This window comes from Sorex araneus, chromosome 9 (assembly GCF_027595985.1).
Source record: "Sorex araneus isolate mSorAra2 chromosome 9, mSorAra2.pri, whole genome shotgun sequence".
NCBI classification, from domain to species: Eukaryota; Metazoa; Chordata; class Mammalia; order Eulipotyphla; family Soricidae; genus Sorex; species Sorex araneus.
The window spans coordinates 64093277-64107151 of record NC_073310.1 but is presented as its reverse complement, the minus strand read 5'-3'; the positions used below and the strand labels follow the sequence as shown (position 1 = coordinate 64107151).

At 56.2% G+C, this 13875-nt stretch overlaps 1 protein-coding gene across 5 annotated transcripts in view; it reads right to left on the bottom strand.

Annotated features, from left to right (window-relative positions):
• Nucleotides 1–13875, bottom strand: part of FRMD4A (FERM domain containing 4A) — a 202948-nt gene that overhangs the window by 177664 nt on the left and 11409 nt on the right. Inside the window, exon 1 of one of the 5 annotated variants that reach the window (XM_055146649.1) lies at nt 12475–12672. The exons of 1 other annotated variant lie outside the window; for it this stretch is intronic. In XM_055146649.1, the coding sequence (XP_055002624.1) occupies nt 12475–12567 (93 nt within the window). In that variant the 5' untranslated portion in view covers nt 12568–12672. Of the gene's footprint in view, nt 1–12474; nt 12673–13875 lie in introns of those variants that run through there. 3 more of the 5 variants (XM_055146652.1, XM_055146650.1, XM_055146653.1) reach the window with 3 other exon arrangements.

The window sequence follows — 13875 nt, the reverse complement described above, 5'->3', positions numbered from 1 at the left end:
CATGTATGCTAAACCCAAACAAATGCTTGTTACTTTTGGCACATCCGTGGGGTAGAGTACAAGAGCTTGTGTGGCCGAGAATGCAGTTTGTGGGTGTGACTGCCAAGCTACTGGAAAACTAGGGAGCTGGGGGGGGAGGAGGCCCAGTCCCATTCCGAGAGAGCTTTAGGGGGGGGGACTTTATGCTCTCTGGCCTGCAGACTAGGAAATTCAGGGTAATCAGACATAGAAAAAGGATAAAGAAAAATAACCTGAGTTCGAAGGAAGCAAGAACTCTGAAAAAGCACCCAGGAGGAGTCAGCCCGGGGTGTGCCAGCAGCAGAGCTACAAAGCTCAGACATGCAGGCTCACACGGTACCAGCTTCTGAGAGAGACAAGCAGAGTGACGTTCACGGGCCAGGCACCGAATGGCACCAGACGCAGTATCCCGACTGGCATTCTGAAAGATCCCCAGAGCCGAGAGGGCGGCATCTCACTTGTGGCATCTCACTGCTCACCCTGGGTGCCCGCAGTTCCAGACCGTCTACACCCTGCTGATGCTAAACTGTGTTAAGCGGTTCCTACAAAATTTCTCGATGCTCCTTCCCACTTGCAGCTTCCGCTCTCTATTTCTCTGGTCTCTACACACCTGTCTCACTCCTAGTTCCTCCAACTCTATTTTCAGATTAATTTCTCTCCAAGCTCATCTGTGTGGGTGGCTCAGGGAGGTCAGTGGTCCAGGCAGGTGCTCTCACTTCACCCTGTCCCTTAAACCCTGCTCTGAAACATGAAGGTATGTAGCTCTATGGTCATTTTGCCTCACCAGGAAAAAGTGTCAAGGGATTATTCAACAATTAACATGGCCCCAATCTGCTTCTTTTGGGGTGGTGTGGCCTCAGGTATCTTGGCTAATTTTGAGCAGAGAGGAGGAAAAAATGAAGTTAGCCCAAGAAGAAAATGAAAGAGCCTGGAGGCTGGGCCTGGCAGGGTCAGCCCTGGGGGGCATAGCCCTTTTGCTGCCTGAAACTGCTCAGGCTCCAGTGCCCAGGTCACCAGCTTCGAGTGCAGACACAGACACCCGGCGGTGGAGCCCTCTGCGGCCCTTCTTGGGGGCCTGCCACTTGGCACAACTTTCAGAAATTTTTGGTCGTTGCAATGATCTTGATGGAGAGATGATAAAATGCTTAAAGGAAGAGCCCATGAAAAGAAGATCAAGCAGAGGGCGCGTGGTAACGCGATGCAAAAGAGACCATTGAATTCTCCCGAGGATTCTGAAAAATAAATTGCATTTTCCCTGGATGCCTTGGCTGAGAGAATACCTAAAGCCTTTTCGCTGACAGCTCAAGGAATCCTGTCTCATTTGGTCTCCAGAACCCTTTGCTGATCCATAGAAATAAGCTATGGAAAGATCTGGAAGGGCCCGGATTCTGACAATGTTGACAGGGCCTTTAGTTAGTTCTCTTGTCTGCCCACATACTTTACTTCCCAGTTCCTTCCTTTACCTCCACCAGGGAACACCTGAGGAACTTTTCTTCTGCAATAAAATGACTGACTTAATTAATTTTTTAAAAAATGTGCTGTGCATTGGACCTCGCAGAGACTCTCCGACGGAGAACTGAGCTGTGCGACCTGCACGGTCCCAGCTGCTGGGACACGGCTTCTCTCACTCCAGCATGTGGCAAGGCCCTGAGTGCAGGTGGGGGCCCGGGCTCCATCCCAAGAACCGCTGGGAATCCTCCAGCAGGACTTGGCTGGGGCGCCAGCACTCCCCTCCACCTAGGAGCCAAACAGATTTTCATTCCGCTTTTCCCTGCCTTACCCTGGATCATCAAAGAACCTCATTTGGCCCCTGCACCAGCTCTGGGCTCCAGGGCCACCCTGTTCGCTACTCTCTAAATAGGCGTGCGCAGTAACGGAACCTCTTAGTGGCGAATTTCCTCACTGGGTGCCACTGTGCAGAGGGGCCCTCTCTCATGTCTGGTGGGCAGGGAGAGCCTGATGAAATATCTCTGTTTTTTATACATGCCATGTGTCCCCAGCTGCAGAAACAACCCTCTCTGTCCCACAAAGCAGATCTGCCTGATGCTTGCTCCCCAGAGTGTCGCCCTGTCCCAAGTGTCTATGTCTCTCCCCAGTCTTGAATGTCAGACAAAGGAGACGGCTCAAAAAAAAAAAAAAAAAAAAGGCACCTAATCTTGGAACAGAGCCTCAGGCCCTTCAGCTGCCTTCCTAATCCAACTGCTAAATCAGAATTTTTATAAAATCTTCTTTTGACAGGTCAAATGCAAATTTTAAAATGCATTTCAATAAATTGAAGGCCTGTCCTGCGCCCTTGGGGTGGGGGCTGGGTTTCAACACGGAGGGGACCTTAGGGCAGCTTCACTGCAGTCACCGCCCCCTCCCATCCCCCCCGCCACACATACAAATATTTTTCCTTAATTCTGTGAGAATTGCATCAAGGTTTTGTGCGTAGAAGTAAGAAGATCCAGGAGTGCTGGACCTCCGCACCCGGCAAAAACCAGAGGCAGAGACACAACTCAACCCGTCTCTGTCTCTCCCACTTCCCCCAGGATCTCACACTGCGCTCCGCCCGCTTCACCCCTAACTGTTCCGCATTGATCTGGTGCTGCCTCTCACTCGGTCCCTCTGGAGTTCGAAAGCCTGCCCAGAGCCCGGTTCGGTAAAATAACCAGGGAGCATGTGCTGGATCCTAGGGATCACAGTGGGCCAGTGCAAGAAATACAGCCTGTTTCTGATTGGTGGGCAGTGGCTCATTTCTGATTGGTGGGCAGTGGCTCATTTCTGATTGGTGGGCAGTGGCTTGTTTCCGATTGGTGGGCAGTGGCTCGTTTCTGATTGGTGGGTAGCAGCTCATTTCTGATTGGTGGACAGTGGCACAGTGGCCCGTTTCTGATTGGTGGGAAGTAGCCCATTTCTGATTGGTAGGTGTCAGGCGGTGCAGGAGCCCTCTTGCATGTCTGAGACGTCATGTCCTCTTGTGCCTCCTAGGGGGCATCTGACTTAAGGAGAAAGGACATCAGTATCCCCAAGACACTTCTGCTTCCTGTTGGGCACCTGGGGCCAATGATGCCCAGCGCTCTGGGTGTTGTACTAGAAATGCAGGCCAATCAAAATCCTGGGGGCCAGGAGAGGGGCTTTTGCTGGGCCAATCATGGTGGGCTCTGGGCATTGCTCCACGCGAAGTGCTCAGGCAGGGCTGGGTGATGGCGTGTGCTTTTGCCAGTGTCCAAGGAGCTGCCACGGGCGTTGGCGATGGGCACAGAATATTCGTGCCACGAGGGCAGAGCCACACAATCTGCTGTGTTTCTTTCCCTAAGTGGGCCACTACTGAAAACCCAGCTGAAACGGGCGTTTCCACTCCTCCCCGTTTCCACAAGGAGGCTTGGCAGCCTAACTCGAGTGTCCACAAATGGGTGCCCGCTGTGCTGCCGGTGTAGATGCCCGTGGGGAGGGCACCCGGGATGCTCTTGCACGGTACAGCAAGGGGAGCAGCTGGGGGCTGCACGCCCAGGCACGGCTGCCGCAGCTTTGGGACTGACACACACACCTTTGCTCAGGGCAGCCTACACTGCAGGAAGCAAGTCACACATGGGCGGGCACAACTATCCCAGCTTCTGTTTCCCCGGCCAACCTGAGGGCCCTGGGGCCCCTCGTGGAGGGAGGTGACAGGGGTAAGAAATTAGGGAAGGGGAGTAATTTGAAGCTGTTCGGGCAGTTTCCTCCCATAAAAATATCGTGTAAGGGGACATCTGCACGAAGGCGGTGCTCCGAGTAGAGAAAGGCTGTGACTCTCCTTCCAGCCAAACGGGAGCTAAGCACCTGGTGAGGTTTTATTTTTTGATTTTCTTTTTAGCCACAACTCCACAAAGACCAAATGAAACAGATCCAAAATCAGAGACATGCCACCCGCCCCCAAGTCATTTGCTAGAACAGAATAGGTCTGGGCGCCTGTATTCAGAGTTAAATTTGGACTCGCTCATTTGAGGCAGTTGGTGGCTCAACCCTAAATTATACTTTCTAAATATACTCCGGGACTCGGCTGGGTTAGGGAGCCCCGACATGGGATCGGATGAACCCAGTTAAAGAAATGTTCCGAGACAAAAGAGAAGAGGGTTTTCTTCCAACAGATGGTGGGATGCTTAGATGCAGGGCGGTCCGGTGCAGGCTAGCTTTTGACGCAGGTGACAGTATAAGATACTCAAATGTCTTTCATCTCATCTTTTTTTTTTTATTCTCTTTTAGACAAGCTCTGAGCAGCAGAGAAGAGGCTGTGGAAGCTCATCTTTGAGTGGTTGAAAGGACTTGGATTCCAGGATGCTCAGGGGGAAGATGAAGAATCTTTTTCCTATGGCACCTTTTCCAGGGTGGAGAGGGGTGGGGAGGTCACGCCTGCAGTTGGCACATGCTGCCACAGGGTGATTCCTGGTCTCATCTGTTCTTTCCCAACCGTGGGCAGTCCTGGGTGGTACAACCCTCTCCCACACACCCCTCCTTCCCTCCCTTCCCACCTCACTGGAGCCCCTGAGAGACGCCGCCTCTCAGGGCCAGTCCTCCAACCCAATTCCCTCGGGCTCATCTGAAGGCATCACCCAGCCCCACCGCTCTGACCACCCGCCCCCCCGCCCCCCGGCCCAGGGCATCACGCTAGTGTTTTCAGCACTGGCTCTCTGGAGGCAAATCCCCGGGTCTGCAGCATTTGCCAGTTTCCATGGTCGAAACTCTCCCATCACAGCCCCCGGCAGGCCACCTGCTGGTGGTCACTGGCAGGAGAGCTGGGAGAGGGGAAACCAGGCCAGCACCCAGGTTCTTACGGACACCACCAGCCCAGACCTCAAACCTAAACAGCACACCTAGAGGTGTAACATCCTCTGCTGGGGTCCCCATGGGCCTCTCAACTGAACACCCCCCAGAGGGACTTTCTAACTCCCTGCCCCGCTGAGGTCACCCGTCGCCCTTGGCCAAGTCTCCACCCTGCTGCGGGGGAGGGGGGGACCTCCATCCCCAAGCAACTTCAGGGCTCTTTCCCCTGCTCCCCCTGATCCACCAGCCAACCCGTCAGCTCTGGGGTGTAGGCAAACCCAGAATCCGTTCCTTGCACCTCACAGCCAGTGGCATCAGGATATGCATTTTAAAACTGCATTTTACTGTATAATCGTTGCAGATTTTATGGTAATGGTATTTTTTTTTTTTTGCAAAATGGTGGGGTGCAGCCATGATGTGAAGTGCTTCCTTCTAGATGTGCCCACGTACTCACCAACCAAGCGAACAGAAAGCAAGCCAGGTGCAGGGGGTGCAGGGAGATGCCACAGGCCACCCTCGCTGCCCCGCACTGCTAGGACCAATGATCCACCCCGTCTCAGCTGTGTCGCCACAGGAACACCTGCTGGTGCTGCTCTTCTACCTCAGCCTTTTCCTGCCTCCCTCAGAGTAAACCTCCAGAGTCCACATCAGGACCCCTACAAGGTGTAACCCTCTAAGGCCCTGGACACTTCCCTAATCACTGCTGCTAACTAATCCCCTGATAACTACTACTAATTACTCCCCCTCCTCTCTTTTCCCCAATTCTGACTTCCCTCTAGCTGTCCCTCAAACCCTAGGGTCACCTGCACCTGAAGTTTCTTCTGCCTGGGATGTCTCTTCCAGGATGGCTTCCTGGCTTGCTCTATTCTTTCTTCCTGTTTCCACTCCACCATCACCCCAACAGAGAGCAGACCATACACAAACACAGCACATCCCCTCCCCCAATTTCCCCTCACTCCTTACTCGACTTTTCTTTAGCGATCAGATTTTCACTCCACAAACTATACACGTCGGTCTACTTTGCTCCATCTCCTGCACTTAAAACAGTGCTTAGCAGAGAGCATGTATGGGATTTTTAAAAATCTGTGATTAAGAAACAGGGTGTTGGGTCCTAGAAATTATGTTCATGGGGTTTCCAGCCTTTTTAGACAAAGGATGTGCCCTGGATCGAAACCACCGTCTAGATGTGCCCATTCACAGATTCTGACTGGGAAGACGAGGAGCCACCCCCACCTCAAAGAGCTCTGTACAGTGGGGGTCCAACAGCTTTCACCAAGCAGGTTCCCTTCCAAGAACAAGCCTCAGACAGGAGTGGCCATTCGGGTGGAGAATGACACGAATGTGGTCATCTGTGCGGAAAGACTGGCACTATTCTGCGGGGGACTGTATCATTCATCAAAGGCTCCAGCGTGTGGCCCCGGGACACGCTTCTCATTCATCTATTCATGTTCCCTCAGTAGAGACGGGCCCACCCGGCTCCAGGTGCCAGCACTGTCCTAGGCACTGCGGCTTCAGCAGAAAAGGGACCAAGTCCTTTGAAGCAGCAACTTTCTTCCTGAGAAACCATAAAGGCAAAAGGGGATGAAAACCCCAGCTGGTGTGGCTCACCCACTCCCGGATTATAAAACAAAGAGGCCGGGAATGGTTTCTAATACGTTGTTTATCTTGAGTGCAGAAGGGAACAATGTTCTCAGAGGCTCATTGATGAGTCGGTATCAGTCAAAGGGGACTGTGTCCAACTGTTCAAAGACAATGAGCATCACTTCCCCTGGCTAGAGGAGAGGTAAGAGTTTCCAAACACCTACGGGAAGGGTTTGAGATGTACTGGGCTTTCTGTGAGCAAGGCTGCCAGTGGCTGCTCAGAACACATGGGGACCAGCCCCACACTCAAGGCTGCCAGTGGATCAAACTCAAAGCTGCCAATGGCTGTTCAGAACACATCCTCAGGGACCAGCTCCAAACCCAAGGCTGCCAATGGCTACTCATAACCCATCCTCAGTATACTCAAGACTGCCAATGGCTGCTCAGAACACATCTCAGGGGCCCTATACATGGCTGTTCAAAACACATCCTCAGGGACTAGCCCCACACCCAAGGCTGCCAATGGCTGCTCAGAACACATCCTCAGGGACCAACCCTATACTCAAGGCTGCCAATGGCTGCTCAGAACATATCTGTAGGGACTAGCTTCACACCCAAGGCTGCCAGTGACTCATACCCAAAGCTGCCAGGGGCAGTTCAGAACATACCCACAGGGCCCAGCTCCACACTGACCAAATGACCGGAGTGAGTGCTACTGGCTTCGGCCTCTCCTGAAGGAAGCTCTGCACCTTCTCATGGGCCTGGGATCGCTCCCTTCCCCCACAACACTTCAGAAAACTCATTTACAAGTGCAGGAAGTGGCTCCCAGCCACCAGGCTCTTCCCAGGAAGTCTCTGGATTGTGTCTCCAACACTAGATGAGCAGAACTAATGTTCTTCCTAATGAGAATGACACTCCCGCCTACAATCTCAGCATGACTCACTGTTGGCTTTCTCCCTGGAAGACACCAGAAGGTGCAAGAGCAGGTATACCCGGATGACCCATCTTGGCACAAGGGTCAGCATGGGGCTGGGGCCGTGCTGGCCCTGGCTGGCCGGGGTGCTGATACGCTTCTCTCTGGGTGGGAGGGGGCAGGCACCTCAGGTCCCTCCAGAGCTGGGGGCTCCCATGACCTTAACCAGAAGCCAGGGGAGGGACTTGGGGCTTGGGGTGCTGCATCAAGAGAGAAACTACAGCCAGGGTGCAGCCAGCTGGTTGGTCCCTGTTAGGTTGGGGGTCCTGGGCAGGGAAGAAAGAGGGTTCCAGTCACTCCCTGCCAACACGAGGCCACCTTCCCATCTCCTTCTGCCCAGAGGTGCTATCTGCGAGCCTTATTTGAAATATTCTGCCATACAAAATAAAGGTGGGTCACCCTCCTTGGGTCACGCAAAATGCCATGGACTCACCGAGAGGGGAGCAGGAACCTTCCCACCAGACACCCCAAGTCTCTGGGACTTCCTATTCTTCCTTCTCTAGAGTTGGGTATTTATAGAAGGCAGTGGAGCCCGAGACAGGAGGAGGGGATAATGATACGTGTGAATACATCGATCCGATCACCAGCTTCTTGGATGCTGCTTTCAATGGGAATAAATATCCGCTCCAAGCCGTCTGCTGGATGTGTTTTGGTAATGTCTCACACTTCTCTCCCTGCATGAATGCATTTGGAATGTAAGCACCACGCATTCAGCTGGGGAGACTGTCGGAGTCTGAGTTCTGGAGTTCTGCAGCTTAGCAGCTGTGATAATGTAATGGTTTGCAAAATAATAGACTGGCAATGCGTCAACCTGGAATAACACATCCAATAATGAATAATGCGGGCGCAAGAAGAAGGTCTAATTTATACCACGTTAAAAATACTGCTCCAGAAATACCACACTGCTTCAGCCTTCCCAAGACAATAAAAGCCCTTTCACTGAGATGTTCAAGTAATGGTGGCAAAGGCAACCCATTTCCTGTTTCTTTTTTTTTTGTAATGCAAACGTCAAATTCATACAACTCTGCAGAAAGATGAAAATCTGAGCCTCATTGGTGGTGGGCAAACACACACACACACACACACACACACACACACACACACACACACACACACACACACACACACACCCTCCCATCTGGCAGAGAGGTCACAGTAAATCAGAGAAGAACACTGCTCTATACTAATCACCGTTTGTCTCCACGAAGAAGAGCAAATCCCTTTCTACAAGCAATGGTGAGGATTTCACTTAAGGAGTGAATTTTTGGGGTTTTGGCTTTTGGGCCACACCTGGTGGTGCTCAGGGCTCACTCCCAGCGGTGCTTGGGGGACCATATGGAGTGCCAGGGATTGAAGCAGGGTCAGCTGCATGCCAGGCCGGCCCCTGACTGCTCAGGACTAACTCTTGCTCCAAGGAGAGAGGTTTTGGCCTTAGGTCTGATCTTCTTTCCCGGTCCCCCCTGGGTAGATAGGCAGCACTGTCTGACTCACTCTCTCTACTCGGGTGCATATGATCATTCTCCTACTATGAACCAGGAACCAAGGTGAGTTTCCTGCCCTCGTGGACCATCATGAGGGACTGGGGCAGGAGTAGGGGGGAAATGTGGAATCAGCGCAGTGGATTTGTACTACCACAAGCAAAATGCAGGTAGCAGGGGCCCTCAAAAAGAGCACCCACTCACGACTGGGGCGTGGAGTGGGGCATCTGGGAAGGCTCCCCACTGGAGAGGACGTGCAGGTCGAAGGCTGTAAACTGTAGTGTTAGGAGCTAGAGGAGCAGGGAGAGTGTGGCAGGCCACGGGAGCATGTGCACAGGCCCTGTGGCACAACAGCGCATGGCACTGATTTCCCATGATCTGAAAACACAGTGGTTCTAGCAGCTATCATTGGGCAAGTTCTTTGGTGTTAATAACATTCATTAACAGGGAAAAATTATTTTGGAAGATGCCCAAAATTCCCAGAGAACCTATCCGATCTCCCCAAAGAAGAAGTTCCGACTTGTGGGGTGGCAGGGGGGTGTGTCTGGAGCATCCAGCCGGGCTGGAGAGGAAACGTCAGGAAAGCACCTGGGGAGACGGGAGGCTGGACAGGCAGCAGGAGCTCGGCTGTGGCAAGTCCTGTCGCTACGTCAGACGTTCCCAAACCCAGAGCTGCCTCCTGAGTTTCCCACCAAGGCCCTCTTAGCCGCTGGAATGAAAAACACCCGAAGCCCTGGAGGAGGAGACTGTGGGAATACCGACCATGAGCACCCGCCGTGAGCACAAGTCCATGCAGACCACGATGGGTAAGAGAGTGTCTCCAATCCTCAATCCCTACACGCCCGACACCCGGGAAGCCGCGGCCCCGGGGCCACCGCAGAGCCTGGGAGGGCACTCCCCACCCCAGGCCTCCCCGTTGGTCAGCAGCCTGCCGGCCCCAACATGAGCACTGACCTCAGGGCAGAGTGTCCTGGAGGGCGACGCTGCTTCTCTGTGGTCTCGCCATTGGCCGTCCCTCAAGCCAGTGCCCACCTCTCCAGCACGGGCCCTGGCCAGCCTGTCCTTTGCCTGCCCAGCGTGTGTGTGTGTGTGTGTGTGCGTGTGTGCGTGCGTGCGTGCGCGTGTGTGTGCGTGCGCGTGTGTGTGCGTGCGCGTGTGTGTGCGTGCGTGTGTGCGTGCGTGTGTGCGTGCGTGTGTGCGTGTGCGTGTGTGTGTGCGCGAGCGCGTGTGTGTGTGCATGTGTGTGTGCGTGTGTGTGTGTGTGTGTGTGTGTGTGTGTGTGTGGCTCTGGTGGGCCCACCTGGACGCGGGGCTGGACACAGTCTACACAGTGGGCTGGACACCGCCCGTGTTCCCCCTCTTCACACCAGTGGCCGGCCCCAGCCAGACGCCGCTGCATCTGCAGTTTCTTCTCCCGAGTCTCACTCTGGGCAGCTGGAAAAAGGAGCAGTGAGCAGGCCTGGACACTGCAGGGCCGGGGGCCTGGTCCACGAGAGGAGTGTCCTGCTGTGTGGCCCGGGGACAGGGGAAGCCTCCTGTGCCTCAGTTTCCCCGTGAGGGTCTCCTGAGCAGCTCGTGACTGTCCAGGGAGGGGTACAGAGGAGAGCCCATGGGAGTGGACAGTCTAGAACCAAGGGGCCTTAGAGCCACTGAGAAACGGGCAGCAAAATCCGCAGAGTGGCCTTGACCCCGTTGGCCTCGCCAGGGAGGGCTGCATGTCCAGTGCTCGCCAGGCCTCAGCCCCTCCCCGACCAGACCCCAGGCTGGTCAGCAGGACCCCCCACCTGGCCCCGGGCTCAGGGCGTAAGCCTGTGGGTACAGATGACGTGTCTGTGAGCAGGGACCCCCGACGAGAGATGTTCCCTGCTGGTCAGCAGCGGTGCTCCGGCCACTACAACGCCCAGGTCGCTGCCCTGGGGCTCGTCCCCGGCAAGTGTTGGCGCAGTGACCACCGGGTGACAGACATTTTCCCCGGGACTCAAAGTCACCTTCAGAACAAGCCGGGTCTGTGTGTGTCTGTTGTGTGTGACCTGCCCGCCCGCCCCCACCGCCTTCGAGAGGGAGCCCAGAGGGGCCCTAAAGCACCCTCGGGTGCGGCCCTTGGCCTCGAGCCCAGAAACGGGGCTCAGAGTGCAAACACAAGCGCGGCGCTCAGGAGGGGACCCGCACCCGCGGGGCGGCAAAGCTGCTAGTCTGTCCCCTTGAAGCATAAGGACGCCTTCGCTGTCAGCACGCACACCGGGAAAGGTCACGGGGTGGCCCCCGGTGCCCCCGATAGGACGCTGTTACCGACCCGCCTCACAGACCTGAGCCCTCTCCCCAGCCCGGGCCCTCGAGGAGGCGCCGGCCGCTCACGGGGGCCCACAGGCCTCCACACTGCTTCACTTTTGGGGGGTCCCGAGACACACGACAGGGGAAAGGTCCAACAGGTGCCGTTACCACGTGATGACCACACCCCCAAACAGCGCCCCTGCACAGCACTGACGGCAAAGGCCCACACTGCAGTCACCCCGGAGAGGGGCGAGTCTCGCCACTGCCACAGGAACAAGCCAGCCAGACGCGCCCTTAACGTAGGCCGCGGAGAACCCAGAGTCCTTCTGAACGCCGTCCACAGTATAAGCACACACACTCACACACTCACACTCACACACACTCACACACACTCACACACACTCACACACTCACACACACGCGCATGTGCGCACACATGTACACACTCACACAGACATACACTCACACAGACACACAGACACATATACACACTCACAAACAGACACACACTCACATACACACAGACACACTCACGGACACATAGATACACTCACAGACATACACTCACAGACACAGACACACTCACATGCACACTCACATACACACAGACACACTCAGACATACACTCACATACACACAGACACACTCACAGACATATACTCACATACACACAAACACACTCACATACACACTCACTCATACACTCACACACATACACACACACTCTCATACATATACTCATGCACACACTCACACATACACTCATACACACATATACGTACACACAGACACACTCACACATACACACATTCACACACACTCATACACACACTCACACGTGGTTGCAAGGCGCGAGAGACAGCAACACCGGCAGAAACCAGTGGAGGGGCTTTGACTCTGTGCCGAGCAGCTTAACCGTGGCGGGTCCGGGCCCCCGGTGACCGCGCGGGCTCGGCTGAAGCCGCGTCCCGGGAGAGCTGGGCAGCCCCGCTGGCGGGCACCTCGCCAAGTGCTTCACGGCGATTTGTGGTAATGCGCGGGCAGCGGGGATGCCCCTGCACACCCCAGCTCCCACCCCGCCCGCTTCTCCCAGCCTGGTGCTCCCCCCCTACGGCTCACCTCTAATACTCCCCAGCCCCCGGCCCCCGGCCCCCGGCCCCCAGCCCCCAGCCCCCCACCCACCCACGCACATTCTTCGACTCAGCTTTTCCGTTCAGAAAGAACAACTCCACAGCAATGGGGATTTTCCAGGCAAACCTGACTCCCCGCCGATGGGGGCCGTGAACGGGGGACACCCAGGGCCCCCACTCAGCGACGTGGGGGGACCGCAGGCTGAGGGCCGGGTGGGAAACGGCTGGGCGCAAAGCTCACCCTCTCCACGCTGCGTCGCCTCAGGGACCCGTAAGGAATCTTCAGCAAGAGTCTTTGAGTTCGGTTCGGAGTCACCGCTGCCTGGACCACCATGGTGTAGAGCCGCGTGTGTGCGTGTGTGTGTGTGTGCGCGCGTGCGTGTGTGCGCGTGTGTGTGCAGCAGCATGCACGGCCAAGGAAGAGTCTCAGCCCCCTCCACGCCAAGTTACGGTCTCCCGGTGGCTTCCCGAAGATCGAGTAACGGCAAGAGTTTTCTTTGGACCCTGTGAGTAAGACGAGGTTTGTCGGGAGGAGGGGGCGGGAGGAAGGAAAATAGTTGGAGCGGAGCAGCTCGGAGCAGACTCGCCCCCTCCTCCGGCCCGTCCGGCCGGCCCTGCCGCGGCTGCTGGTCCCAGGGGCAGGCGAGGGGCGCTGCGGGGGAGGGGCGGGGGCAGATCCAGAACCGTCCCTGGGCTCCCGGCTGCAGATGGGAACCAGGTCAGCTGTCTAATCAGAGCAGCATCGGCGAGCGTCCCCGTCACGTGACGGGGAGCCCCCCGGCCTCACCCCTCCTCACGGGCTCACCTTAAAAGGACGCCTTGGAGCCTCACCATCTGGTGCGGGGATTAACGTGGACTCCTCCGTCCTGACCTCACTCTTCTGCACACAGGAAACTCTAACGGCCCGGCGACCGAACACACGGGGGCCGGGGTGGCGGGGCCGGGGGTGGCGGGGCTGGGGGAGGGTCCCTCTCTGCCGCCGTAAATCACAAGCAGATTCCGCGGGGCCAGACGTGCAGCTCTGCCTCGGAAGGCGCAGGAAAGGAATGTCTGCGGAATCCACGTCCTGCCGCACGTTTTGCGCCCTGCACCGAGGGCCCGGGCGAGAGGAGGGAGGGAAACGTGCGCGCCACCGGGTCCCACACACGGAGTCAAACGCACGGGCCAGGCTGGCACCAGGAGCGTCGCCCTGCACCGTGCCCGCTGCAAGCACTCAGGGTTATGCGCCCCCGGCTCGCTGCCTCGTGCCACCCCAGCTCGGGCCCCCTCTCCTGGGAGGGCCCCACGGTCTAACTCGGCAGCTCCCGGGGACAGTTTCCGAGCTGTCGTTCCCGCGTCACCTCACCTGACGTCTGCCGGTCTCCAGAACAGAGAAAAAATTGAGAAGGATAAGCATGGAACTGCAGGCTGGCAGAGGCCTTTGCTTCCCTCTTCCTGCCCGCCCTGCACCCCCACGCTTCCTCCGGCGCCGGCTTTAATGAGAGGGACTGTCACAGCCTGGGGGACCCCGTGTGCGCTTTGGGATCCTGCCTGGTCACTCTGCAGATCGGTTTAGGAGAACCACGGCAAAGAGAGCTGCGTTTCTCCTGAGACACCCAGAGCCGGGGGTGTGGAGCGAGAGGAAGAGGGACCCCTTCGCCCC